This window comes from Portunus trituberculatus, chromosome 29 (genome assembly GCF_017591435.1).
Source record: "Portunus trituberculatus isolate SZX2019 chromosome 29, ASM1759143v1, whole genome shotgun sequence".
Lineage (NCBI taxonomy): Eukaryota > Metazoa > Arthropoda > Malacostraca > Decapoda > Portunidae > Portunus > Portunus trituberculatus.
In genome coordinates, this window is record NC_059283.1 from 10,784,962 (window position 1) to 10,810,789 (window position 25,828).

At 38.6% G+C, this 25,828-nt stretch overlaps 1 protein-coding gene across 2 annotated transcripts in view; it reads right to left on the reverse strand.

The window, feature by feature from the left end:
• LOC123510478 (MAM and LDL-receptor class A domain-containing protein 2-like) overlaps window positions 1-25,828 on the reverse strand; it is a 136,504-nt gene that overhangs the window by 47,099 nt on the left and 63,577 nt on the right. For both annotated transcript variants that reach the window (XM_045265684.1, XM_045265683.1), the window contains exons 90-123: window positions 25,300-25,471; window positions 24,654-24,879; window positions 24,407-24,535; window positions 24,169-24,296; window positions 23,354-23,624; window positions 22,823-22,938; window positions 22,343-22,420; window positions 21,992-22,142; window positions 20,478-20,615; window positions 19,725-19,944; window positions 19,281-19,465; window positions 18,636-18,838; window positions 18,424-18,519; window positions 17,933-18,106; window positions 17,647-17,788; window positions 16,432-16,590; window positions 16,012-16,344; window positions 15,495-15,603; window positions 15,265-15,361; window positions 14,781-14,951; window positions 14,203-14,394; window positions 13,753-13,981; window positions 13,398-13,630; window positions 13,121-13,231; window positions 12,858-12,948; window positions 12,478-12,574; window positions 11,853-11,991; window positions 11,295-11,497; window positions 10,957-11,115; window positions 10,587-10,731; window positions 10,236-10,461; window positions 9,844-9,978; window positions 7,988-8,173; window positions 7,114-7,356 (exon numbers count right to left, since the gene is read on the reverse strand). In XM_045265684.1, the coding sequence (XP_045121619.1) occupies window positions 7,114-7,356; window positions 7,988-8,173; window positions 9,844-9,978; window positions 10,236-10,461; window positions 10,587-10,731; window positions 10,957-11,115; window positions 11,295-11,497; window positions 11,853-11,991; window positions 12,478-12,574; window positions 12,858-12,948; window positions 13,121-13,231; window positions 13,398-13,630; window positions 13,753-13,981; window positions 14,203-14,394; window positions 14,781-14,951; window positions 15,265-15,361; window positions 15,495-15,603; window positions 16,012-16,344; window positions 16,432-16,590; window positions 17,647-17,788; window positions 17,933-18,106; window positions 18,424-18,519; window positions 18,636-18,838; window positions 19,281-19,465; window positions 19,725-19,944; window positions 20,478-20,615; window positions 21,992-22,142; window positions 22,343-22,420; window positions 22,823-22,938; window positions 23,354-23,624; window positions 24,169-24,296; window positions 24,407-24,535; window positions 24,654-24,879; window positions 25,300-25,471 (5,687 nt within the window). The remainder of the gene's footprint in view (window positions 1-7,113; window positions 7,357-7,987; window positions 8,174-9,843; window positions 9,979-10,235; window positions 10,462-10,586; window positions 10,732-10,956; window positions 11,116-11,294; window positions 11,498-11,852; window positions 11,992-12,477; window positions 12,575-12,857; window positions 12,949-13,120; window positions 13,232-13,397; window positions 13,631-13,752; window positions 13,982-14,202; window positions 14,395-14,780; window positions 14,952-15,264; window positions 15,362-15,494; window positions 15,604-16,011; window positions 16,345-16,431; window positions 16,591-17,646; window positions 17,789-17,932; window positions 18,107-18,423; window positions 18,520-18,635; window positions 18,839-19,280; window positions 19,466-19,724; window positions 19,945-20,477; window positions 20,616-21,991; window positions 22,143-22,342; window positions 22,421-22,822; window positions 22,939-23,353; window positions 23,625-24,168; window positions 24,297-24,406; window positions 24,536-24,653; window positions 24,880-25,299; window positions 25,472-25,828) is intronic.

A 25,828-nucleotide genomic window follows, 5' to 3' on the forward strand; every position in this document is an offset into this window, starting at 1 on the left:
AGAGCGCTTATGTGAAGAAAATTCTGGAGTTGGAAGGTAAAATTGAAAACTGTTTGAAAAGTATGGGGCCTGGAAACGAGTTATGACAATGTAATGAAGAGTGTGCCGATATGAAGAAGGAAAATGAAGCACTGAAAGAGGAAGTTAAGCTAATTAAAGTGAATTGCGAAAAATGTGGAGAATCTCTAGGAAAAGTGATGGAGAAGCAGGCTGAATGGAAAAAAGTCAGGAAGTGGAAAGAAAGGAGGTAAATTACAAAGTTGCAAGTCTGGAAAAGGAAATCAAAGAGTCTGGGAGAAAACTTTGGGCCTTGCTGAAATTATAGATCAACAGATCATAGAAGAGAAGATTGCTGAGAAAGTGGTGAAGGTTATTAAATCAAATGAGACATTGGTGAGGGAAACTGTAGACAAAAAGAGATGTGTGGTGATATTTGGTGTGGAGGAGGATAAGACACCGAGTAAAATGGAGAGAGAGAAAACATAAAAAGGTGATAAATAATATCATTAATGTGGTGCAGGAGGAGGAAAAGACCTAGTACAAGAAATAGAGGACTTCCATAGAATTGGAAAGTTCACAAGAGAAGGTATGAGGCCAATAAGAATCAAACTTAAGTCACAAAAGGATGTAGATGAATTGGTGGAGAAGTCATGGAGGCTAGCCCAGCAGGAAACAACAAGGAAGATTTGGTTGAGAAGAGATCTCGGTGAAAAGGAAAGAGAAATGTTAAATGAGTTGAGAAAGGAGGCTTTGAAAAAAATGAAGAGAGGACAGAAGAGGAGAAGAAAGAGTTTTTCTGGAGAATCTTGGATATGAGACTGAGGAAGTGGTTCATAACCCAGAAAAGTACAGCAAGAAAGGACTAAAGAAACTTACGTATGAGCGGAATGTAATGTATTCCAACATAAATGGAGTGATATCGGGATTTTAGAACTCAACGATTACTTGAGGGACAAGAACCCAGATATTGTGGGTCTTACTGAAACAAAACTGAGAGAGGAGAAGACCTGATGATGGTTGGAGAAGGAAATATAATGTTTGGAAAAGAAATAGAGTAGGTAAGATGGGAGGAGGAGTGATGTTGCTGGTTAAAAAGATATAAAGGTGGATCAAGTGAAAGAAGGTATGGGAAAGGCAGAAGTGCTAAAGATCAGAGCAGAAACTAATGAAGGAAAAAGAGGCACTACATAGTGGTGTACGTACCACCTAAGACAAATGCATGGTCAGTACAGGAATATGAAGAAATGATAAGTGATACAGGAACATGTCTGGAAGAAATGTTGGGTGGCTGTGAACGAACTATAATGATGGGAGATTTTAATTGTAAAGAGGTGTGTTGGGAGGACTGGTCAATGGAAGGATCAGAGACAACATGGGGAAATACACTATTGACACTGGCAATGGAAAATGTGTTAACTCAGTGGGTCAAAGAAGATACTAGGTTTGGAGGAGAGGGAGCATCGTCAAGACTGGACTTGGTCTTTAGTACAGAGCCAATGGTCATTGAGGAGATGAGGGTGGAGTGCCCTTTAGCAAAGAGTGATCATGCAGTTTTGGAGTTCAAGGTGATAGATGAAGAGAAATCTAGAAGAAATGAAGAATATAAAGTGGGAAGATGGAATTATGCCAAGACAGATTTTGGAAACCTAAAGAAATTCTTTCAAGAGACAAATTGGATGAAATTCAAGAGTGCTAAGGAGCAAATGAAAAGTGGAAGGAATTTATAAAAATATACAAAGAAGGTGAGAAAAATTTGTACCAATAAGACAACATAGAGAAGTTGGAAAGCAGGACTGGTTTAACGATAGATGTGAAAAGGCTAGAACAAGAAAAGAGGATGCATGGAAGAGGTGGAGAAGGAAAAGACGGATTAAGCAGTGGGAAAGTTACAAAAGAGCAAGAAATGAATATGTGTTGATTAGAAGAGAAGAAAGAAAGAAACAAGAAAAGGATATAATTGATAAATGTAAAGACCAACCAAGGCTTTTTACAGACATGTGAACAACAACATCAAAAATAGAGAAAGTATTGAAAGTTTAGAAGTAAATGGAGTATGCAGTGAAGATCCCAGGAAATGGCAGAGGCTATGAATGGATGCTTTCGGAAGGTATTCACAAAGGAGACTGCTTTTGACAAACCACTGGTAATGGAACAGAAAGGGATTATGAAGGAGTTTCAAGTAACTGTGGAGGAGATCAAGAATATGATGGGGAGTTTAGAAGTGAGAAAAGCTGTGGGACCTGATGGGGTATCAGGATGGATTTTAAGAGAATGCAGGAGCAACTGGCAGAAAAAGTTTGTGAAGTAATTGATGCCTCATTAAGGGAAGGTGTAGTGCCCCAAGACTGGAAAAGAGCTAACATTGTCCCAATCTATAAATCAGGTAACAAGAGAGACCCATTGAACTATAGACCAGTGTCACTTACAAGTGTGGTAGCTAAGATGTGTGAGAGGGTGGTGAAGAATAGATGGACAGACTTCTTGGAGAAAAATGACATACTTTGTGAGTGTCAATTTGGTTTTAGAAAAGGGCGTTCATGCACGACAAACCTGATATGTTACTATTCGAGGGTGATAGATGTAATACAGGAAAGAGATGGTTGGGCTGATGGAATATATCTGGATTTAAAAAAGGCCTTTGATAAGGTACCACACCGGAGACTGATCTGGAAACTTGAAATGGTAGGAGGAGTGCATGGCAGTTTACTAAAATGGATGGAAGACTTTTGGTAGGAAGAGAAATGAGAACAATAATTAAGGACAGACCATCAGAATGGGGCTTGGTGGAGAGTGGAGTTCCACAGGGATCAGTGTTGGCACCAGTAATGTTCGCGGTCTACATAAATGACATGGTGGATGGGGTGTCCAGTTATGTGAGCCTATTTGCAGACGATGCAAAATTGTTAAGAAAAGTGAGATGTGACAAAGATTGCGAACTACTCCAGGAAGACTTGGACAGAATATGGAAATGGAGCTGTACATGGCAAATGGAGTTCAACACGACAAAATGCAAGAAAATAGAGTTTGGCAAGAGTGAAAGAAGAATCAGGAGTATGTACAAGATAGGAAATGAAGACATAAAACCAGTCATGAAGAAAAAGACCTTGGGGTGACAATTACCAATGACCTATCGCCAGAGAGACATATAAACAAAATAATTGGAGAAGTATTGAACTTATTGAGGAACATAAGAGTGGCGTTCGTATATTTAGATGAAGAAATGATGAAGAAAATAATTACTGCAATGATAAGACCGAGGCTTGAATATGCAACAATACAGTGGGCTCGAACTTAAAGAAACACATAAGGAAACTAGAGAAAGTACAGAGGGCTGCAACAAAAATGGTGCCTGACTTAAGAGATTTGACTTATGAAGACAGACTGAAAAGAATGCAACTTCCGACCCTGGAAAACAGAAGAGAAAGGGGAGACCTGATAGCAATATACAGAATGATGATTGGCATGGAAAAAATGGATAGGGAAGATCTGTGTATGTGGAATGAAAGAGTGTCGAGAGGGCATGGGAAAAAATTAAAAATGGCCACTTATAGGAGAGATGTGAAAAAATATAGCTTCCCTCATAGAAGGGTGGAAGCATGGAATAGTTTAGACGTGGAAGTGGTCAACGCAAGGAATATTCATGATTTTAAGAAAAAGCTGGACATTAATAGATATGGAGACGGGACAACACGAGCATAGCTCTTTTCCCGTATGTTACAATTAGGTAAATACACACACACACACACACACACACAAACAAAGCTAAGGCCTGAAATAAAGCTAGATTTGTTCAATGTAAAACACTACAAAGTATGGAGAAATGATAGAAAAAATAAAGGAGGTGGTGGTACAGTATAATGGTTTTTATTAAGGAAGATCTGATAGTGAAGGAGGTGAACTTTAGTAAGGGAAATGAGGAAGTGATAAGTATGCTTATAACAGATGGTAAGAGGGACATTAATATTATAACAATATACATACCACCCAGAACCAGTGCTTGGAACTATGAACAGTATCAAATGGTGATGAGAAATATTCTGGACAGAATGAAGCAGGAACTCATCAGAAAGGATAGAGTGATGATAGTCAGGGACTTTAATTATAAGGAAATAGTGTGGGAAGACTACAAAGTGGTGAATGGTGGTGAGTGGGCAGAGGAATTGTTAAACGTAGCAACAAATAACTTGATGACACAGTGGGTGAGATCACCAACAAGGTGCAGGGGACAGGATGTTGCAGCGAGGTTGGATTTGGTATTTACCAGGGGCATCTCCCTAAAAGAGGAAACTGAACATGAATGTCCCTTGGGGAAAAGTGACCATGATGTCCTAAGTTTTGAGCTGAATACGGAATTAAGCACGGAAAAGAGTGTGGAGCACAGGGAGGAAAAATAAAATTATGTTAGGTCAAATCATAACCATATAAGAGAGTTCTTTAATGAAATTGACTGGTCTGTGGTATACCAGGAAGGGGATATGCAATTGAAATACAATAAATTTATGGATTTATATAACTCTGCTGTGAAGAAGTTTGTGCCATATCACAGAAAGAGGACTTTGAATAATAAACAGTGGTTTAATAGAAATTGTGAAGAAGCAAAAAAAAGAACAAAGAAAAGGCATGGAAGAAACTTAAGAAAAACAGTGATGTATTATCAAGAGAAGTTTACAAAACAGCAAGGAATAGATATGTTGAAGTAAAGAGAACAGCACAAAAGGAATATGAACAGAGAGTGGTGGAAAACTGTGATAGTAACCTTAAAATGTTTTACAAATTCATAAATGGAAAACTAAATAAAAGGGAGGCAATAGAAAAAGTAAAAAATGGGGAAGAAGTATATGAAGATGCTGGAGATATAGCTGAAATATTGAACGACAACTTTTGCAAAGGGTTTACAAAGGAGGAGCATTTTATAGGAGAAAGGCCTACGGAAATAAAGCAAATGAAGGACATCATGGTTACTAAAGAAGATATAAGGAAAATTATAATTAACTTGGATATTAATAAATCAATGGTGCCTGATGGCATATCTGGGAGGTTGCTAAAAGAATGTAAGGATCAATTGTTGAACACCATATTTGATATTGTGGAAACTTCCATACGAACAGGAATAGTCCCGAAAGAGTGGAAAAGAGCTGACATTGTGCCTATATATATGAATGGTAGTAGAATGGAACCATTAAATTACAGGCCAGTATCGTTGAATAGTATATTGTGCAAGGTATGTGAAGAAGTAATTAAAGCTAAGTGGAGTGAAATAATTCTGAGTGAAAGGCAGTTTGGTTTCAGAAAAGGAAGATCGTGCGTATCCAATTCATTATGTTTTTATTCAAGAGTGACTGACATACTATAACATAGAGGGTTGGATGCTATTTACCTGGACTTGAGAAAGGCCTTTGATAAAGTGGCACACAATAAACTGATGTGGAAACTAAAGAAGATTGGAGGAGTAAGTGATAAACTAGCAAAATGGATGGAAAATTACTTAGTGGGAAGAGAAATGTGAAGAGTAGTGAAAGGAAAGAAGTCAGAGTGGAAAAAGGTAACCAGTGGAGTTCCACAAGGGTCAGTGCTTGGTCCCATCTTGTTTTTGATTTATGTTAATGATATGCCAGTAGGAATTGACAGTTACATGAATATGTTTGCAGACGATACTAAAATTATGAGGAGAGTAAAGAATGTGGAAGATTGTAACAAGTTACAGGAAGATCTTGATAAAATATATGAGTGGAGTAAAAAGTGGCAGATGGAATTTAATATAAACAAGAGCCATGTTATGAAAATGGGAAGAAGTAGATACAGACCAAACAGGGATTACAGGCTGGGTGATGAGAAAATTGAAGAGACCAATGAGGAGAAAGACCTAGGAGAAACAGTGCAAAACACTTTGTCACCGGAGAAACACATTAACAAGATATTTTGGAAAACATAACATGCTTCAAAATATTGGTCTTGCATTCCACTACCTAGATGAAGGAATGATGAAGAAGATACTATGCACTTTAATAAGACCCCAGTTAGAATATGCAGCTTGTGTCTGGTCACCGCACATGAAGAAAAATGTGAAGAAGGTGGAAAGGGTACAGAGGCTGGCAACAAGTATGGTACCAGGACTCAGGGAGTTAGACTATGAGGAAAGACTGAGGAAACTGGGGCTGACCACATTAGAAGAGAGAAGAACAAGGGGAGACATGATAACTGTGTATAAATTGGTGAACAAGATTGATATATTGGACAGAGAGTCAATAAAGGTGACCACAAGTAATTATCTCCGAGGACATAGAAAAAACTAATAAAAGACATCTGTCTAAATGACGTGAGAAAGTACAGTTTCCCACATCGTAGTATTGATAAGTGGAATAAACTGAGCAGTGATGTCGTTGATGTGCAGTGTGTGTCAATCAGATGAAAGAGAGATAGGACAGGAGTGGCCAAGGAGGCAGGATGCAGAGAGCTTAGCTCGGGCCCTGTAATACAAAAATAGGTGAATACAAATAGGTAAACACACACACACACACACACACACACACACACACACACACACAGCAGTGGTATGGTCTCCGAGTTCTAAAAAGGATATAAGAAAATTGGAAAGGATACAGAAGATTGCTACAAAGATGGTGCCAGAATCAAAGGACCTCACATATGAAGAAGGACTGAAGGAAACAGGACTGCCAACCTTACAAGATAGAAGAGAATGCAGGGACCTAATAACAATATATAAAATAGTAAATAATATTGAAAAGATATACAAAGAAGCCCTGGTGCTGTTGACAGAAGAAGATGGAAGGACAAGAGGACATGAAAAGAAGATCAGGATGAGGCAGTTTGTGAAGGATATTGGAAAGTACAGTTTTCCACACAGAACGGTGGAAAAATGGAATGCATTGGATTATGGAATTGTCACAGCACATAGTGTGCATAGCTTTAAAGAAAAACTAGATAAATGGAGATATGGAGACAGGACACTATGAGCCCCACTCGAACCCTGTACATTACAACTGGTAAATACACACACACACACAACTAGAAAGGTTCAGAAAGGTAACTTTTGTCATGAAATAATAGCCCTAAACACTTCACAAGGTAGACATACACTAAACATAGACTTGCCATCTGAGAGGTGGGTGGTGTGGTCAACTAATGGTCCATAATTGGAGTCCACATTCTGGCCTGTTGTCAGTGTCCACTCCTTGTCGTCACCCTGGTGCTGGGACCAGTCACACAGCGTGCTGTCCTCAAAAGTGCATGTCAGTTGCTTATCAGGTGGTGGAGGTCCTGTTGTAGGCGTTATGGTGGTCATCCCTGAGTCACAGCGTCCTGGGGTCAGGACCAGGTCATCCAAGGCACTGAAAGCTGAGAAAAAAAATATAAATAAATAAAAATATATGAAAATAAAAATTAGAATTAAAAAAAAAAAAAAAAAAAAAACTCAATAAAGGGTTTACTATTATTACATTTATCATACTTTCCTTCCTCAATGTACTGCACAATCTATTTTCATACACATGCAAAATTTCATCTGAAGAAGAATCCCACCAATAACATGATAATCAAATAAATTCCAAAACACTACAACACCAAAGGAAGGAATAGGAGGGATCCTTTCATTCATTTCTTGTGCTGTTGGAAATTGACATCCCAAAGAAAATATTCTTGCCCTCAGCAGGAACTGCCTTACAATGTGCACTGACACTGTAGAAACATCTAAAAAAGGTTTCTGTCTTAGGGAAAATTATTATTAACATTTGACAACTGCAGCGTTCATTATTCTCCAGTGACATCTTCCCTTTCACTAGTAAATCTTGAGTATCTGCTACAAGCTTTCTTATTAATACTCAAACCTAATAAGCACCAAATATGTGAGTTTCAATTTAAATAATTGAAGAGAACCTTTACATCAAAACATAATCATACTATCAATCCTTCACTCCAGTAATGTTCCTGTTCCTTCAGATAATGTTTGGAAATACACAAGTGCACTAACCCCCAACTGAAGCATTCAAGGGTTGAATTGTTGCCTCCAGCTGAAGATGGAACAAATCTCTTGTCCTTGATAGTTCAATTTGATAATGGGTCCACATGAAGTCAAATGAGTTGACATATCTAATAGTCAACATGAGTGAGTTATCTTCAACATTGATCAACTTGATGGCCACTTCATTGTTGGATACTGAAAGATAACAAAACCCAAAAAAATATGCATTGGGAACTGAATCAGTACACACATGGAGCTCAACATTCTTCTAATATATTTATTTCCTCTGAGAAATGTTCAGTTTCACTTATGTTTAAAAGAAACTAATTCTGTACAAAAACATGGCAGTGTTACTAAACAAACTAGTTAGCCTTCATCCTGATAGTCATTCAAATACACCCAGCCGCCAATGAAAGTGGCGCGCATTATAAACAAACCCGTATCTCATAGCGCGGGAAGAACTGTAGCTCATTTGAAAAGAATGTGGCTAATATCTAGAAGTGGCAACATAGGCCGGCTCTTTAAACATCTATCAACCGTCACACTTCAAAAAATTATCACTCAGTTCAAAAGTCAGTTGTCACTTGCTCACGTAAGGAAGTACACTTGCTTACCCCGCTCCCCCGCACAGTGTGTCAGTTTTCTTCGTTCTCTTTCATATTGGTGTGGAAACTTAAGTGTCAATGGCACGTAAACATCAAATATCCCCAGTCAATATAGCCCTTATTGACTCACTCCGGAAGGGTGGTTTTGGCTCTAAGCATATTTCAAAGGAGACAGGACTCCCACTAAGAACAGTACAACGCTGGTTGAAGCGATGCAGAGACAATACCGGAAAATTAGCACCAGTGAAGAAAACTGCCCCTGGACGCAGCCGTATTTTATCAAAGAGGACACTGACACTGATTAAGCGTCAGCTAAGTGTCTCGCCATTCCTCACAGGAAGAGAAATTAAACAAAATTACCCTGATCTGCTGACACATGTCTCCATAAGGACAATACAGCGGCGGACACTGGAGGACCTCGACATGAAAAGTTACCGTGCTGCAAAGAAACCACTGCTTACACCCGCCCACAAAGCTAAAAGAGTCAGATTTGCTCAGGACCATAAAGACTGGCCATTAGAGAAGTGGAGAAGAGTAGTGTGGTCAGATGAGAGCATGTTCTATGTGACAGGAACACCACACAAAAGAGTACGCCGACCAAGAAACTCGGACAGATATGACGAACGGCACGCAGTTAAGCATCCCTCCTCTGTGATGGTGTGGGGGTGTTTCAGCTACTTTGGTGTTGGCAACTTAGTTATGCTTGACAAAGGAGTGTCAATGAACACAGAAACATATCTTGACCTGCTGCATGACAATCTTGAAGAGTGCTTCGACAAGTGTAACGGTGAAACCTTCATGCAGGACGGTGCGTCATGCCATACGGCCAACATTGTAAGGGAATGGTTTGGCATGTGTGAACTTAATTATTTTGAAAGTTGGCCAGCAAACAGTCCAGACCTAAACCCGATTGAAAATGTGTGAGTATGATGAAAAAGAAGCTCCAGGATCTGGACACGAGCAGTGTAGCGAAGCTCAAGCAGGCGGTCGTGCAAGTGTGGGGAGAACTGTCACCTACATATCTGGAAAAACTAGCAGATTCTGTACCACGTCGGTTGGAATCTGTCATAAAGAGGAAGGGAAACAGCACAAAATATTAGGTAAGGTAAAGAAATTATATTTTTAATGATAGTAATAGATGATTAAGGCAAATTTAATGGTATGCATGGTACGAAAAAACACAAAAACAACACGCGCCACTTTCATTGGCGGCCAGTGTAGTAGCAGGTGAAGCAATAGCAAGGGTCCAGACTAACTAACCTTCACCCTTATAGCTGTTCAAATAGTAGGAGAAGCAGTAGTAGGTGTCTGTGGGGGTGATGTCGCTGCTCCTTAGCTTGCCAATGCAAGATCTTCCACTAGTACAGTAGTCTCTCTCAAAGGTGATATAATGGCCTAAAAAGAATGGGTATACTTGTACATGTCAAATATAATGGTGAGGTTGAATATCTCCAATACAGAGATTAAGATTTATTTCTCTACGGCATTAGTCCGTAAATCTCTGTAGAGCTACCTCTTGTAAATATATTAAGCTCATTAACTACTTCTTACATATTATTTCATATCTATCTGTTATCCATAAATGTACCATACACTTCTCTTTGTTAATATATTCTCTGTAATCTTAATCTCAATTAAAAGATGATCTCTACCTGATCCAGAGTCTGTGGTGTGGTCAACAGCCACTCCATTGCTTGCCTCCTCAGCCACAAGCCACAGCCATGTATTGTTGCCGTACTCTGTTACATCACTCCAGCCACAAAGGCCGCCCTCAAAGTCACATGTGCCAGGATCTGTGCACACACCGCGCTTCACTGTCAGGTCGTCCCAGGCCATGTAGCCCTCAGACCCATCCAGCCGGTAACCTTCCAACACAACCTGAAATGAAGTTTCACAGATGAAAGTCTTAACTTCCATCATTATACCACCAGTAAAATGTTCTTAACTTGATCCACATCACACTAATAAAATAAAGAAATGACAAGAAATACAGTAATACAAACACTAAAGTTCTTGTCATATTTGATTGTTGTCTCTCCAAACTGCCAGCCGTCCTGTCCATTGTACGTGTGTTCCCACAAGCGGTCACTCATGGTGGAATTGTCGATCAGAACACGGACTCCAAGCTCACCAACATCATGATCTTTCCTGCAAGAAAGTTCTCCCAAATCAGGACTTGTTGATAATGAGCTACAAAAAAGACACAATGAAAAGCACTAACTGACAATGGAGAATATAAGGATGATTCAACAAATTATAAGCTGATATGCAACACAAGTTTATGCCAGATGTAGTGCAAGGAGATGGCTGACTGTGTAGGTCTTGTTGCCTTGTCTCAGTTGAATATTTCCAAAGATCTCAACAGACACCTACACTTTAGAGTAGAGATAGAACCAGAATTGGAAACAGTCGCCATCAGGAGTGGTGGTGGCAATCTCAGTACTTTTCAGGAAGGCAACTTTTCCACTCTGGTCTCCAGCAATATTCAGATATTGGTAGTGACCGAATGGTGTGCCCCACGAGTGATCAACCCTGTCAAGGAAATGTTTGTTTGTCTCTCACTGTTTTAAACTATGAGCATGGTTGGAATCTATGTGATTGCAAGGGAAAATTGTGTTTATTTACCCAACAGATATTTTCAGAAAAGTTATATTAACTTCAAGTAAATCATTAGCATTCAATAAACCTTCTTAACAAACAGGGAAGCATACTCTGGTTCGGAGGTGATGTTCTCATTGCCACGTCCTATGCTCCAGGGCAACGATGCTCCAGTGAAGTAGTTCTTCCATAGACAGTTATCCGAGTCATCATCAAAGGTGCAGGTGAGAGGAGGAGGACAGAGTCCTTCCACTAGTTCAATGTCATCCAGGGAAACTTCTCCATTGGATGCTGATGTGTGGCCCACAAACTCAATCTGGAATACACAGACACACAATAATTTCAAAACTGCATATCACAGACTATGAAATATCTAAAGTAATCTAAAAAAAACCTCACTTCTAAACTTTGTTACTTGATTGTGTACAAGGAATGCAATAACTAGGAACTCTCAGTGTATGCAAAGAAAATGACTAAGACATGATATCCTGAGGCAATTCTTACATGAAATGAAGCATCAGAAACAAACCTATGTTGTGCCATCTAATAAGAAATAGATATAACTGTAAAACAAATAAAATACACTGATTAAAAACATCTCTCTATTATTTTGGTCTACAATATATTCTTAGACATATATCTAAAAAAAAAAAAAAAAAAAACTCCTATACCTGATAAGTTTTAGATGAATAGAGATTAAGGTGGACTGTCTGCCAGTCCAGGTAGCCACTCTTCCGCACAAACACAGTTTCATTCATGGTGGCCTGACTGTTCACTACCTCCAGAGAAGCCTGACCCTTGATTAGATACCTGCAAAGGAGGAAATACATACGTATACTGTATTCAGCAATCAAAAACAGCTTTATGTAGAATATGAAAAGTGAAGGAAGATTGGGAGGGAAAATAAAGAGAATAGAGAAAATAAAATTTTGAAGGTTAATGGTGGAAATGTGTAAAGTTGCATACACAAAGTATGGAATAAAGAGAGACCAAATATAATGGCATGGACAAATAAGCTTGTAAGGAAATTAGCTCAAATATCTTGTGACTATGAAAGGAATGAAGTTAATGCCCTGCATAGAGGTATAAGTAGAATGAAACCATGAAATAATTATTGGAGAAATACAAATTTGTATATTCAGAGTGAAGATATCCTGGATTTGTTTCAGGTAATTGAGTATTAATAAGAAGATTGCCTCTCAGACCAATGCTATAGAAAGACAGCTAAAGTCACTCAACAACTTGGTGTGAGCACGCCTGACATCACCGGCGGCTCTAGTGCGCCAACATCCATACCGGAAGGAGAGACAGAAGCCGAAGGACGCCTGACGGGGCAGAGTCTCCAGCACAGCAATGCGCTCATTCTCGTCCCCTCGCAGAGAAACGTACTTATCTGCAATGAAAAGCTACAAATGTCAACACAAACACTGCCTCTGTCTACTCTCATATAGTTATATTTTTCTCCCACTATTGTACAAACCATGAAATTATTTCCAGCATGCCAGCATCCTCACAAAGAAGGGTAGCTAAGGTGCCTAAAAACACACACACACACACACACACACACACACACACACACACACACACAAAATACAGCCAAGAATTATATTACATACTTTATATTCTGCTCATGAGTTTTCAGTTAGTGAGTATTTAGTATATGTGGCTGAACGTACCATACTTTGATGTTACCAGAACATAGTCTGCAGTGTCTCTGTGGCTCTGGTAGAAGTGACATGGCTTTGAGAATGTACACTTTATATCCTCCTGTTGAAGTGAGAAGAAATTCCAAGTTATGTGAGACTCACGCTGACTTGCCCATAGAATAAGTCTGGTTCAGCAGATTCTGCCTATTTTGTATTTGATTTATGTGAAGAGTGTACTCTTGACTATATCTCAGAACAGACAAATTTGCAGATCAATTTCTCTGGTTGCATACCTTGGTTGCATCTTCACGTGTGGAGCAAAGAGTGAAGGCAGTGTCATCAATGGTGACGTCAAACTGCGTTGGGATCCACGTTGTGAAATACTTGGTGCTCTTCACTTCAACCTAATAACAATCAATCTATGTCATTTTCTGAATATTTCTTCTAGAGAATATTCTCAAGTTAAGCAAAGGCCATCATTTTGTATGAAGCTTCAAATCAAATGTAAGCTGATAAAAATTATATTCAGAAATGTTGTATTTCATAGTTCTCAAATGAAAAGCATCTTACAGTGAAAAGCTGGTCTTGTTCACCAATGAACATTTGACCCTGGCGCCATTCCTGGTTGGAGGAGCACCTTAATGGAAGTGACACAATTTTGTCTTTCAAGTCACCAGTAGTCCATGCCGTTATGACCAGAAGAGGGTCGTCATCCTTACAATTGTACCACAGACTGAAGGTACAGCCTAACCCTGCTGGCCCAACGACTGGGGAGGACAATATGGCGGTGGATTCTGGGGACTCTAGGAAGCAAGAAGACAGAAGCACATTACTTACACTTATACAAACTCAATACAACATTTCAAAATGTTCCTCATATAGCAAAGTAATATTAGCAGCAAATGAACAAGCTTGAAATCTCTACCTGAGAGTTTTGCAGGAGCCCACACATAATAACCCTGAGTTGAGCCATTGGTATGGTCAGCATTTGGTGCTGTACAATTAGGATAATATGCATCTGATGCTTTGATGCGGGACCAGCTATAAGTAGCGTCACTGAGATCCTGCCAGCCACCCATGTCTGCCTCAAAGTCAGTGGTGCCACACAGGCTCTCATCATCACCCTCTGGACAGTTCTTCTCAAAATCACACACCTACAGAAACATGGATATTGTTAGGACCTCTGTTAACATATCTCAAAAGTATGAATTGCTTATAAGTTGCTAAAATATGTCATTAAAGAAGCTACAATTCTCAGTTTGAAGGCAATGAATAAAGAAACAATATACATAATGGGTAAATGATTAGTAGGCTTTTTGTGATAGACATATTACAGAACATGCATGACAATTTTGGAAATGGTATTGAAACTCACTTGGTCATAAGGTATACATGTAGGCATTTCATTTTCTGTATTACACATAAACTGATCATGACAAGGATTAGGAGTGGTGGAGAATGGCGGTGGTGTTGGGGTGCCGGGTGTCACAATACACTCTGGAGTCAAGGAGAAGTCATCAAATGCCACTGCAGCACCTCTGTCGTCTACTGTCACCCACATATGAATCTGAAAGAGGTATTAATAAAGGTTCATGAAGCAAGGATAATGGAAGAATCACTGTATATGCAACAAGTACAAGGTAAGAGACACCTGTAACGGAATCCACACAGGTACCATTGACTATAGCTGGTCTGGTGCCTGGTATCATGAAGGGATGGTTTTCAAGGTAGTGGGATATCAAAAATGTGTACAAAAGACAAAAAAACAATGAAACATGATATGCACAGATGGAAAGAAAATTTTAGATAGATAGGAAGATATCGAGAGGAAGACAAATATTGATACATACTAGACTGATATAGAAATAAACATGAAGACAAGGAAAAATGAAAAGCAGGTATTATTTCTTTGAATCATTTCTATAAAGGTACAGTTTCCAGTTTTATACTTACAAAGAAAGGTTTGTCATAAGATACTGAGGCTGAGAAGTGAGTCCAGTGGAAGACAAGTTTATCCTCTCCATGCTTGCTGGTTTGTTTGAATATTATGTTGGTTGCAGAGTCCACTACATTTAGGTCTATTGTTACTTTGGATGACCCAGATATAGCATAATAAAGATGGAACTGCAAATATAAAAAATGTCAAATAATTTAGATATATGATTCAAATGGTCATGCTTCTCTCAGTTTGCCAGTCTATCTATGCATCTTTTCTGATATTTTTTCATACAGACTTCTCAAGGGGGCAGCTGTGTGAAGAATGTACAGGTCCCCTATCCTCACATTTTTTAATTCTCTAACTATTTTGTAAATTGTAAAGAAAGCCCCATTATTTTCTTTGAACATTGCATGTGAGTGGATATATCAACATGGTGTGGGGATGGCATAATGCAACACAACTAACTCCATAACAAGGTAACACTTTAGGAAACATTACCTGACAGTTGGTGGAAGCTTGTATTATTGGACTCATGATGGTGGCAGAAGAATATGTAATCAGCATGTGACCATCCCCTGTGTTGACAGTGTGGTCCCTGCAGTGTCATTCAAAAGTTAGAATAATTGAATTGAAATATTATAATGTTTAAGCTATCCAGGTTTACAAATACATACATACATATATAACATGTAAATATCAAAACTGAGAACTTTGAACCAACAACAGACCTGTAGGGCGGCATCTTGCTGGAGCGTGCCTCAGTCAGCTGAAAGATATCTGAGACATCCCAGCCACAATAGTCACCGTCCTCAAAGCTACACCGTAATGGGTAGTCATCTGGAGGTGTGATGGAGAGAGCAACATAGATAACACTTCTGGAGCATTATTTCCTATACAGACATCAGGACTATGTGACACTTTCCTCAGTAGTTCCTTTGTGCAATCAATTTTATCCATTTTTGTGATACAATGTAGTGACAGACACTTTGTTTTAAAGCACTGGAACAATGGGCAGCAATAGGATTATATGATGAAGGGACTATGTATACTAATTGTTTTCAGTTTCCTAAAACAAAACAATTCCTTTTAACTGAATTAATCTGAGTTACATATTTACAACTTTTATTCTTTGTGTAAATTCAGCAAAGTCCAGATATGAGGATATAAGTTTGTTTGAGATAATGAGACAAAATAAGCACATGACAGCCATGGAAGTAAAGCTGAGTCGTCAGCCAATGTACTTACCACACAAGGCCTCGTCTGAGTAGTCTCCACAGTCATCCGTGAAGTCACACTTGGCTTCTGCTGGGTAGCACGCTTTGTTATCACACAGAAGATAAGATGGAGGCAAGTCTATGCAGGGTACTGGTGAGGCACATTTGGTAAGCTTCACTTGGTCAAGAGATATTGTTTCTTCATCTGCACCTGAGCTGATTGCCTCAATGACAAAATTAAAGGCTGTAGAGATGCGTCCTAGAGGCAACATGAGCTTCTGCCAGTCTGGGGAGGAGCTCTGACCAGTGAAGAGCAGCGTCATGTCAGACCCTCCGTGTTCATAATACACATTTATTGCAGGATCTGAAATACAGTCAATGAAAAAACTTTTGGTAAAATCCTTAACATTCTTGAGAAAACAAGCACATCATTACTGCACAAGATGCTCACCAGCTCCTGTAGACTGCAGCTTGTAGTCCATGGATAAGGTGCAAGTTTCAAACGTTGGCTGTTGCAGGCGGCTGATGATGCGAGGCTTGTTTAGCACTACCCCATCCTTGCTCTCCACTGTCATACAAGCATCATGTGGACTGTCCTCTGGGTCTCCTCCTACAATATATGGTGACTATGATAAAGAAAATATAAATTTTTTCAAGGACAAGCACCTGTTTCTTCTAATTAGGCATACTGTTCATTCTCTCCTGAAATCAACCCAGTCCAGAGTAAAACAAAGATTGCGATCACCTCCCACTAGACAGCAGTGCAACGTTTCGTCACCACACCTCTGACACCTACTGCAACACCATGTCCTTAAAGGATGAATGGAGAGTGCCACTGCCAAACCCAAATAAGATGGAAAAATGGTGTAAAAAACAAGGAAAAAATATGGAAAAACATAAACACTGACAAGTGATATGAATGTGGTAAGCCCAGAGAATAGAGTGGGAAGAGAGGTTTGGTGTGTAGGTGATGAGGCGCTGCACTGCCATCCAGCAAGAGGTGACTGCAATCATTTGTTTTACTCGGGGTTTGGTTAATTTCTGGAGAGTATGTATGGTATGCCAAATTAGAAGAAACAGGTTTTGTGTAAAAGGAACTAGAATTTTAAATGAGAATTTTGAAACTTACACTTAAATATACTGTCTTATCTAATTCAGACAAATATCAGCTTCCATTATAGCTCCAGAGGAAACCAGTGCCCTATACTACCCAACTTGAGTTGGTGGCTGTCAGCATCAACACAATAATCAGCACACTCACCCAAGTGTGCCTTGGGACTACTTAGAGCTGCTCTAACATTCTTCACCCACAGATGAAAAAAGCCTCTCAGAACATTACTTTGAATTGGGCCGCAACATGACTGGCAAACATAAAGGCCTGATATTACTACCATGCTCCTTCTGACAGAATCTGAGCCTCTGACTCTGCTACAAAGGAACAATTATGTTGTCTGACATCTGCCACAAACCATCAACAAAGAAATGGCAGCAAAATTTTGTGGTATAATAGCACAGGCCTTACACTGTGCTTGTATCAGAATAAGGTATGCCGCATTAATACTACAATACATAAAGGCAAAAGGAGTGAAAAGCTAAATTCATTTGAAATTTTTTTTTAACAAATTTCACTGCATGAAAAACTTTCATTATAAGAATATTTTCAAACCTGTGTATCTCCGCCACCAGTAATGGCTACTGTCCTGTCCCGTCTCCACCATTCTCCAGCCACACATGTCATCCGAGAAGTCACACCCGGCGCACCAACGCTCGTCCTCGCCACTCTCACACTGGCTTTGGTAGTCACAAGTCTGCCAAGAAGAAATCACACAAATCATCAACAATACAAATAAGTAAAAGTAAATACAGTAATGCGTACTTATTAGTTTTCTAACTAATATATTTATTCAATATCTGCCAATGAAAACAAATAAAAGTCAGAGAGCTGATTTCACCTGCGACATGGGGATCTTGCTGCCGTCATCACAGAGGAAGTAACCAAAGCTGTTGTTTCCTGCACAAAGACCCACAGACAGATCAATATCATCCACAGCCACCACATTGGTCTGGCCATGCACACCTTGCACATCCAAGGACAGCCAGTGTTGTGGTGACTCTCCCAGCTCAATCTGTACACAAACAAAAGGCAAATGTTCAGTTGATGCTTGGTGAACTTTGGAGTAGTTTTGCTACACAATTTCTTAGACTTATCAACACTGTTCTTTGTTGGTGTGGTAATGCTGAACAAGTCATCACCAAAGATTAACAGAGTTTACCTTATTCTCAGGAATAGATTTTCAAAAGGATTTTTTTGAAGACAGATAAAAATAAATTTATAATAAATATAATATCAATAAATGCATTGCAAAATAAATAAAAATTTCAAAAACTACATACAGAAAATGATAAAATAATCTTTTTCATACCAAACAAATATTCAACTAACCTGTACTTGATGCCACTCGAGCCCAAGAGAGCCAGTCAGCTTCTTCAATACAAAAGTGCCTTCTGCCTCAATTGATTTTATTTGTAGGGTTCCCACCTGAAAAAAAATAAATAATAATAATAAATAAGTCATGTTTATTCTAAAAAAAATAATGGCAACTTCAATGTGAATGTATTCCCCATTACACAGGTATGTAAGGTTGACAGCCTCACCTTGTCTCCATACATGTGAATCCAAAGAGAGAGGCAAGAGCTCTTGTCAACAGCAAACACCTCAGACAGCATGGTTGCTGACAGTTCATCAACACTGTTGTCATAGAAATACAAGTAGTGACCGTAGGGGGTGCCTGTTGTGTGGTCATATGGTGGAGCATAGCCATAGGCAGGGGCCTGGCTTGGGTCATCTGTGAGGCGGCCTGCACCAACAAATATTGGTGTGAATGGTAATTCTCTTCACACATCAAATATCAATGACCAGTCCATTCATCTACACATCAGATAATATCTAACTCTATCTATTTTTCCACCTATATATATATATATATATATATATATATATATATAAATGAATATATATACATATATATATATATATATATATATATATATATATATATATATATATATATATATATATATATATATATATATATATATTTAATCCTGTCAAAGACTTATTTCTTATGAGATAAAAGATAAATAACTTGTCAGGTACTTCGATATTGGAAACACTAATATCTAATAACATGGAGAAACCATTACTCTTTATTAAGAAATACACATATGTCACTATACTTCACCAAAACCATTAATCATTTCTTCAATCTAGATATAAAACAACAAATTAATTCCACTAACCATTAGTCCATTTTGCAGGTTTGGTGTTTTCCCAGAGACATGAGTTTGCCTCAAAGTCACAGTTGACGGGGGTTGGGCAAGCATCGGGGCTCAGAATGACATCGTCCAAGGCCACAAACCCATTACTAGACTTCAGTGTCACTCGGAACTCCAGCTGCCACACTCCAGCAACAGACACCGGCAGCCTGAAATTGTTATCATGTCAAAATCAAATAAAAGAAATTACAGAAGAAAATATCAAGCAAATAAATAATTAAACAATTTCCTTCATTAAGACAAAGAGATAATGGGTTTCAGTCACTAAGATTGGCAATTTTCCATTATCAAATTTGCCATTCATACATTCTAACTATATCTCAAATATTTTGAGAAATTATATCTTCTTATTCATGATTCCATCAATTCTTACCAATGTATTAAGATATTTTCTCACACAACACTTGCCTTGCACCGATCCATGTTTGAAATGGAGCAGAATATATGTTGAGCAGGGACGGGTCATGCGTCTCCTTGGAGTGCAGCCACACCTCCAGTGTGCCGTCCTTGTGTGACGTGTAGTAGTTGAAGGCAACACATGCTTCTGGCACTCCATCCACATCAGGCGAGACCAGGCCAGCCACTGCCCCAACTGTGTACTGCTTGGGGTCCACATACATGTACTGACCTGTACAGAATTTCTTCTTAGTACAAGATATGCTTGATATGTTTATTGTAATGCTATTCATTGCAAGTTGAGCATATATGTTCTTTTAAGAATTTAGTTATTTTCAAAACTGTATTCAATGTTTTGCTCCAAACCTAACCAACAAATGCCCTAAATGCCAAAGCTGCTCATAACAATCTGTTCAACTATCCCATGCTACATTATATATATTTTAAATATGTACACGAAGAATATCTCCATCAGTGTTAGCAGTCAAGCTTCTATGTATTCATTATTAAACCATTCTCGTTTTTGCTGTAAGTGGAAGCAAGTTCAGCCTCTTAATTATTATGGCTGCTATCCTGCCTACCATAGTCAGGAGTGTAATAGGAAAAATAAGACAAAAATAGAGGATATGACACAATGACTCTCTCTGGCTTGGTTAGTACATATTTATAATTCATGGAGCAAAGTTTTAGGTTGAAGCCAGAAATCAACTTGTTTTTCCTCTAAATGTCATAAACTAGACAGAGTTGCTGGCCTGATACCCTCACCATAATAGTCTCCCGTGGTGTGGTCATTGAGGAGTCCCTGGTGATCACTGGCAGATCCCTGCGTCCAGTCAAATGCATATGTATCATCCTCTCGCTGAGTAAAACCACACAGATCGGCAGCCTCAAAGTCACACAATTCTGAAATACATGAAAGATACAAAACACACTAACATAAAATCAATTGAACATGTCAGTACATCATCAAAAAAATCTTTAGGGTACCAAGCCATTTTATTAGATAACACAATAAGCTATCTTATAGACTCAAACTGTATGACAATGAACCCCATGAGGAATTCAAACAAGAAAAACATCTTCATTCATCTATCCAAAATACACCTCGGTCCCGCTATAAACGTCTAATAGGTCGATGAACGGGGTCGTTCATAGCGAATTCATTCATAGTGAATAATGTATCCTATGGGAAAAGGCTAATAGGTCGATCAGCCCTCTCCTAAACCTAACTTTCAGCCCTATTTTACCTGTTTTTCCGGGAAATAATGGGGTTAAACATGGAATACATTGCACACATAAAGAAAATGGTAATAAAGGGTAACTTTGAATGGGCCTGGATTTTTATGATGACGGCAGCATGCAGTGTGGTAAAAACTTCTAGCCATGTTCATTATGTCTGATTTCGATAATGAAACTCCCTATGCCTCCTTGCGGTTTATCCAGTGAGCTAGGTAACGTTCCATTGTTATTAGTTCTTGGTCAAAGTCACGCAGTCTGCAGTCTAAATTTGAAGTGCCATATGCCTTTGGTGCTTTCTTAATGTCATCCTTTTTGCGCCACACAGATCTAACGCTTGCTTCATTTAACCCCAATGAATGTCCAATTGCTGTTACCTTCATCTTTCTCTTTTCACTCTATTATCTCCTTTTTCACTGTTAAGGGGATTGCTTTTACGATTCGTTCATAGTGAACGTGCTCGATTATAACAAAAATTTTGGACTGAATATTTTCGGTCACTCGTTCATTGTGAGAATTGTTCATTGCGAACACGCTTATAGCAGGACCGAGGTGGTATGTACCTGTCAGAATGTGGAATTTCAGGTGCATAATCAGGATAGCAACTGGAATTGTGATGAATATACCAGAACTAAAGCAATCTAGTTATCACACAAAGCATGAATGTAAGGCAGTGGCATAGTGGATAAGGTGGTGAGCGTGGGATCAGGCAGGTGTCCACACATAGGTTCAAATCCCACCACATACCGCTTTGAAGTTTTGCCATTTGTCGAGTGGTTTAAAGTTACATACATGTCACCATGATACCCAGATTCTAGGTGGTTCCACCAAAGATGTGCTTGGGTGGTAATATGGGCCCTAATATGGGTACCACTATAAATAAAATTATCTGTGCCACAAACGGGCGGAAGCTGAACAGTGCTTCCCATATATACTCTTCAAGTATGCCTACAGGCTCTATAGGCCATAACATAAGAAATAAAATAAAATAAATAAATAAATAAATAAATAAATAAATAAATAAATAAAACACTAATACTTACCAAAGGCAGGGGGAGGTGATGGAGTTGCTGGCAGATCGGAACACTTCCCTTGGGAAAAGTTCACATCATCTACGCCGACAAACTGGTCACGTGTTACGGACTCCACAGCAAAGGTTATTGTGTATGGTTTGGTTTGATTTCCAATGTCAACCTATGTAGTAAAAGAAGATCATGTTACTCCTTAGCACCTTGCCAATATTATGAAGCAGACCAGCACACCACCACCTGACTGCTAAAGATGAATGTCACATAGTGTAAATGATTTGATTTGGTAGATATGGTACAAGTATTGCATTCTCTTATGAAACATTCTCTCTCACTCTGACTACAACAAGCCTCAGGAATATTTACATTGACGTAAGTCCACTGACGTATGTTATCATTGTTTCCCAGGGTGAGCAGAGTGTACAAAGGCTCACCTTTCACATCCTGTTAATAAAGTATCTTTGATTAATGTTTATTCATAACATATCATTCATTCCAAGTCATTTGTTTGTGAAAAATCAAATAATCAATGGCATGAAATAGCTCTGTACAAAGCCCCTGTTGATTACATGTTAAATTCTTTGAAAAATATATATAGTTAAATAAATAGAATAAATAAATAGTGAAATATCTACACATGAACTCATTATGGGAACACATGAATATACCTGCATCACACAATTATAAGAGTAAATCTACACAACAGTAAACAGGTAGAGTAATAATCTGGATTATACAATTAAACAAAGCTGAAAATTTTCTTCTAAAAAAAAATAAATAAATAAATAAAAAAAATAAGAAAATAAAAAAAATAAAAAAAACTTATCTCCAAAGTTAATGACTCACCCGATTAATTGTGAATTTTCCCGAGCGGCCACTGTTGCCATACTTGACGTACCAGAAGGTGAGGCAAGCTGGTTCCTGACTGTAGACTATTTCACTTTGAAGTACAACACTGTGACCTGTGTAAAGAAATGTCATGACAAGATGGACTCAGGAATAAAGAAAAGGAATAGAGAAATGAGCATGCAAGATCACCAGAGATGTAGTAGTTAAAGAATATTATAACTTACATTTTGAAACATCATATTTTAATCATAAATACAAAATGAAGTGGTCTTTATGATGTGCCATTCTTTGTTATACATACCTACATAACAAACAAGCACCCATCATGAGATGAGGCAACCAAGACATGACACACACTTCAAAATCCTGTGACATACTTCACTCAATCATCCTCATCCTTGTGAATCACCAAACAGCAACTCAAACACTCATCGAGAAGGATTGCAAAGGTGACTCTTCCAGGCATGAATGATGAATTTGGATAGCTTTCTTTATAATTACAGAAATACTAACTGAAGGAAAACTTACCTGGATGGCTGTCTGTGAAGTCAACATAAGCATACATTCCATTCTTTGTCGTGTGATCTGAGAAGGGACCGGAAACCAAACTTGAGTTGACGGTGAAGCCTCGACCAATCAACCAACTTGCAAACAATGGTGTATTAGTTGACCAGCCACAGAAGTCCTGCTCAAAGTCACAATCTAATATGTTGGATGGACAAGGTTCTGTGCTGAAAGTGATGTCATCCAAGACAGCCTCATTTCCGGCTATCACAGGGTAAATCACTTCAAACGCAAGCTGTGAGAAAAGATATATTAAGAAATGTTACAAGCATAAACATTGTGAGATCAATTAAATATTTATCAACATTTCCAGTAAGCTACTGGCATGATGGGATGTTACTGTCCAAGGTCACAAAATACAAAAGAAAAAGCAAAGTAAGGATTTTGGATAATTTGACCAATCACTTCAACAAAGCAAGCTTCCTTAAACTCATGCTCTTCTAAAACATACATACAAACTTACATACCAAGACTGTCTCTCCCAAAGAAAGGAATTAGCCAAGACAAGGCACACAGGTTTCACAGTGACATCACTCTCTTAGGTCCTTTACAGATATTAGTTACAGTGTGGACACTTTCATACAGAACAAGGTGCTCTCCCCTACAACTCCTGATTGTGCCACACCTGTGTCACACCATCAATGTCTGGCACCTCCCCTGGAGATCACTTGTAAAATACTATTTGAGAATTTAATTCTTGTTCTGCATCTTAAAGGCCACAAAATTTCTTTAAATACATCAGAATTTCATGAGAGTCTTAATAGAAGTACACAACTTACAGTCATGTTGGTGGTAATGTTGAGATTTGCACGTGCAAAGACCCAACCAGGAACCATTTTTTCAGTGACGCTCCACAGCTCATCACTGGCGCCTCCTTCAATGTTCAGTAATCTGAGTGTGGATGACCCTGTGGGAAGCAGTCATCTTCATTATCTATACTACTTACTTACCTACTGTATTACACTTCAACATTTTTCACTAAATAAATTGAACCATCAATCTAAGGTAAAGGCTTACCTTCAATGCTGTACCAAAAAGCAAGGCACTGGTTTCCCCCACCGGCACTGAGCCGAGGCCCCACCAACCGGCCTGACAGGTTCTCCCCGACTGCATGGCCTTCTCTCAGATGTGGGTAAACATAGTATCCTGAGAAACAAAAAAAATTACCAAGTTGAACATACTCCAATATAAAAATGGCCAGATAGTGAACAACAGATCATGTTTCTTTTGCTAAAGAAGTTACAAAAAAGAAGAAATATCTCACCCTCTGCAGATTCTGTAGTGTGATCATAACCCATTGACTCAGCACCCATCCTTGCTTCAACCCTCACCCACTCCAATGGGTAAGACTTGTCGTCACTCCATCCGCAGGGATTTGACTCAAAGTCACAACTTAGCTGTTCCATTGTGCATGCACCAACCCACAAGTCAAAGTCATCCACAGCAACCACTCCTACTTGGTAATCATCCTTCGTTATTCTCAACACCAGCTGTGGAAGGAATCAAGAATGTGACTTACATAGCTGGCTGACACTTAACACCATGATTGCAAACACAAGCACTGTTAAGTGTCTAGATGGCAGAGAGAGAAAGATTCAGGCATTAAGTTCTTAGAGCAGTCAAAAGAGAATTTCAAAGACTTGACATACTTACAGATAGGCACAATAGATGGACATAGTTAGGTATATACACATGTTTTACACACAAAACCACCAAGTATCAACACTACAGGCTTTTTATAGCTTCCCTAATCTTATATTGTTTGATATCACTTTGAAGCAGGCCTCCAAAACTTTCACTATCTTGTTCATGAGTAATCTGATAATTATTTTGCATTATTAATGATTTGTAAATTAGTGTAAGCAACAGAGCCAAATAAATGAGACTCCTATGTATTGATATGCCCTTACCTCCCAGTCACCAGATTGTGTAGGGATCTCAACATTCACTTCCTGCCACATGTCTATCATTCCCTTGGTTCGCTGCCATAAGACAGACTCGTAGGTATTGTCAGACCACTGGCTCCTCAAGATCCTCATGGACACTGACAGCCAAGGAGTGCTTGTGCCAAACATGTAATACCTGCAAATACAGACCATGCAAGGAAATAATACATGTAACAAACCATAATGGAAAACCAATATGTATCTACTAATAATAACAACAGTAATAGCAATATGTAATAATGATAATGATAATAGTAATAATAATAACAACAACAATAATAATAATAACAATAATAATAATAATAATAATAATAATAATAATAATAATAATAATAATGTTCCATAATAAAAATAAAAAATTATAACAATATCAGTAATAAAAACAAGAACACCAACAATAATGATTTATACATCAGTGAACAAGTATATTCACTTATATGGTGGGGTGACTCTGGCCTTGAAGAGGTGGAAGAAGTGAGTGAGGGAATGCAAA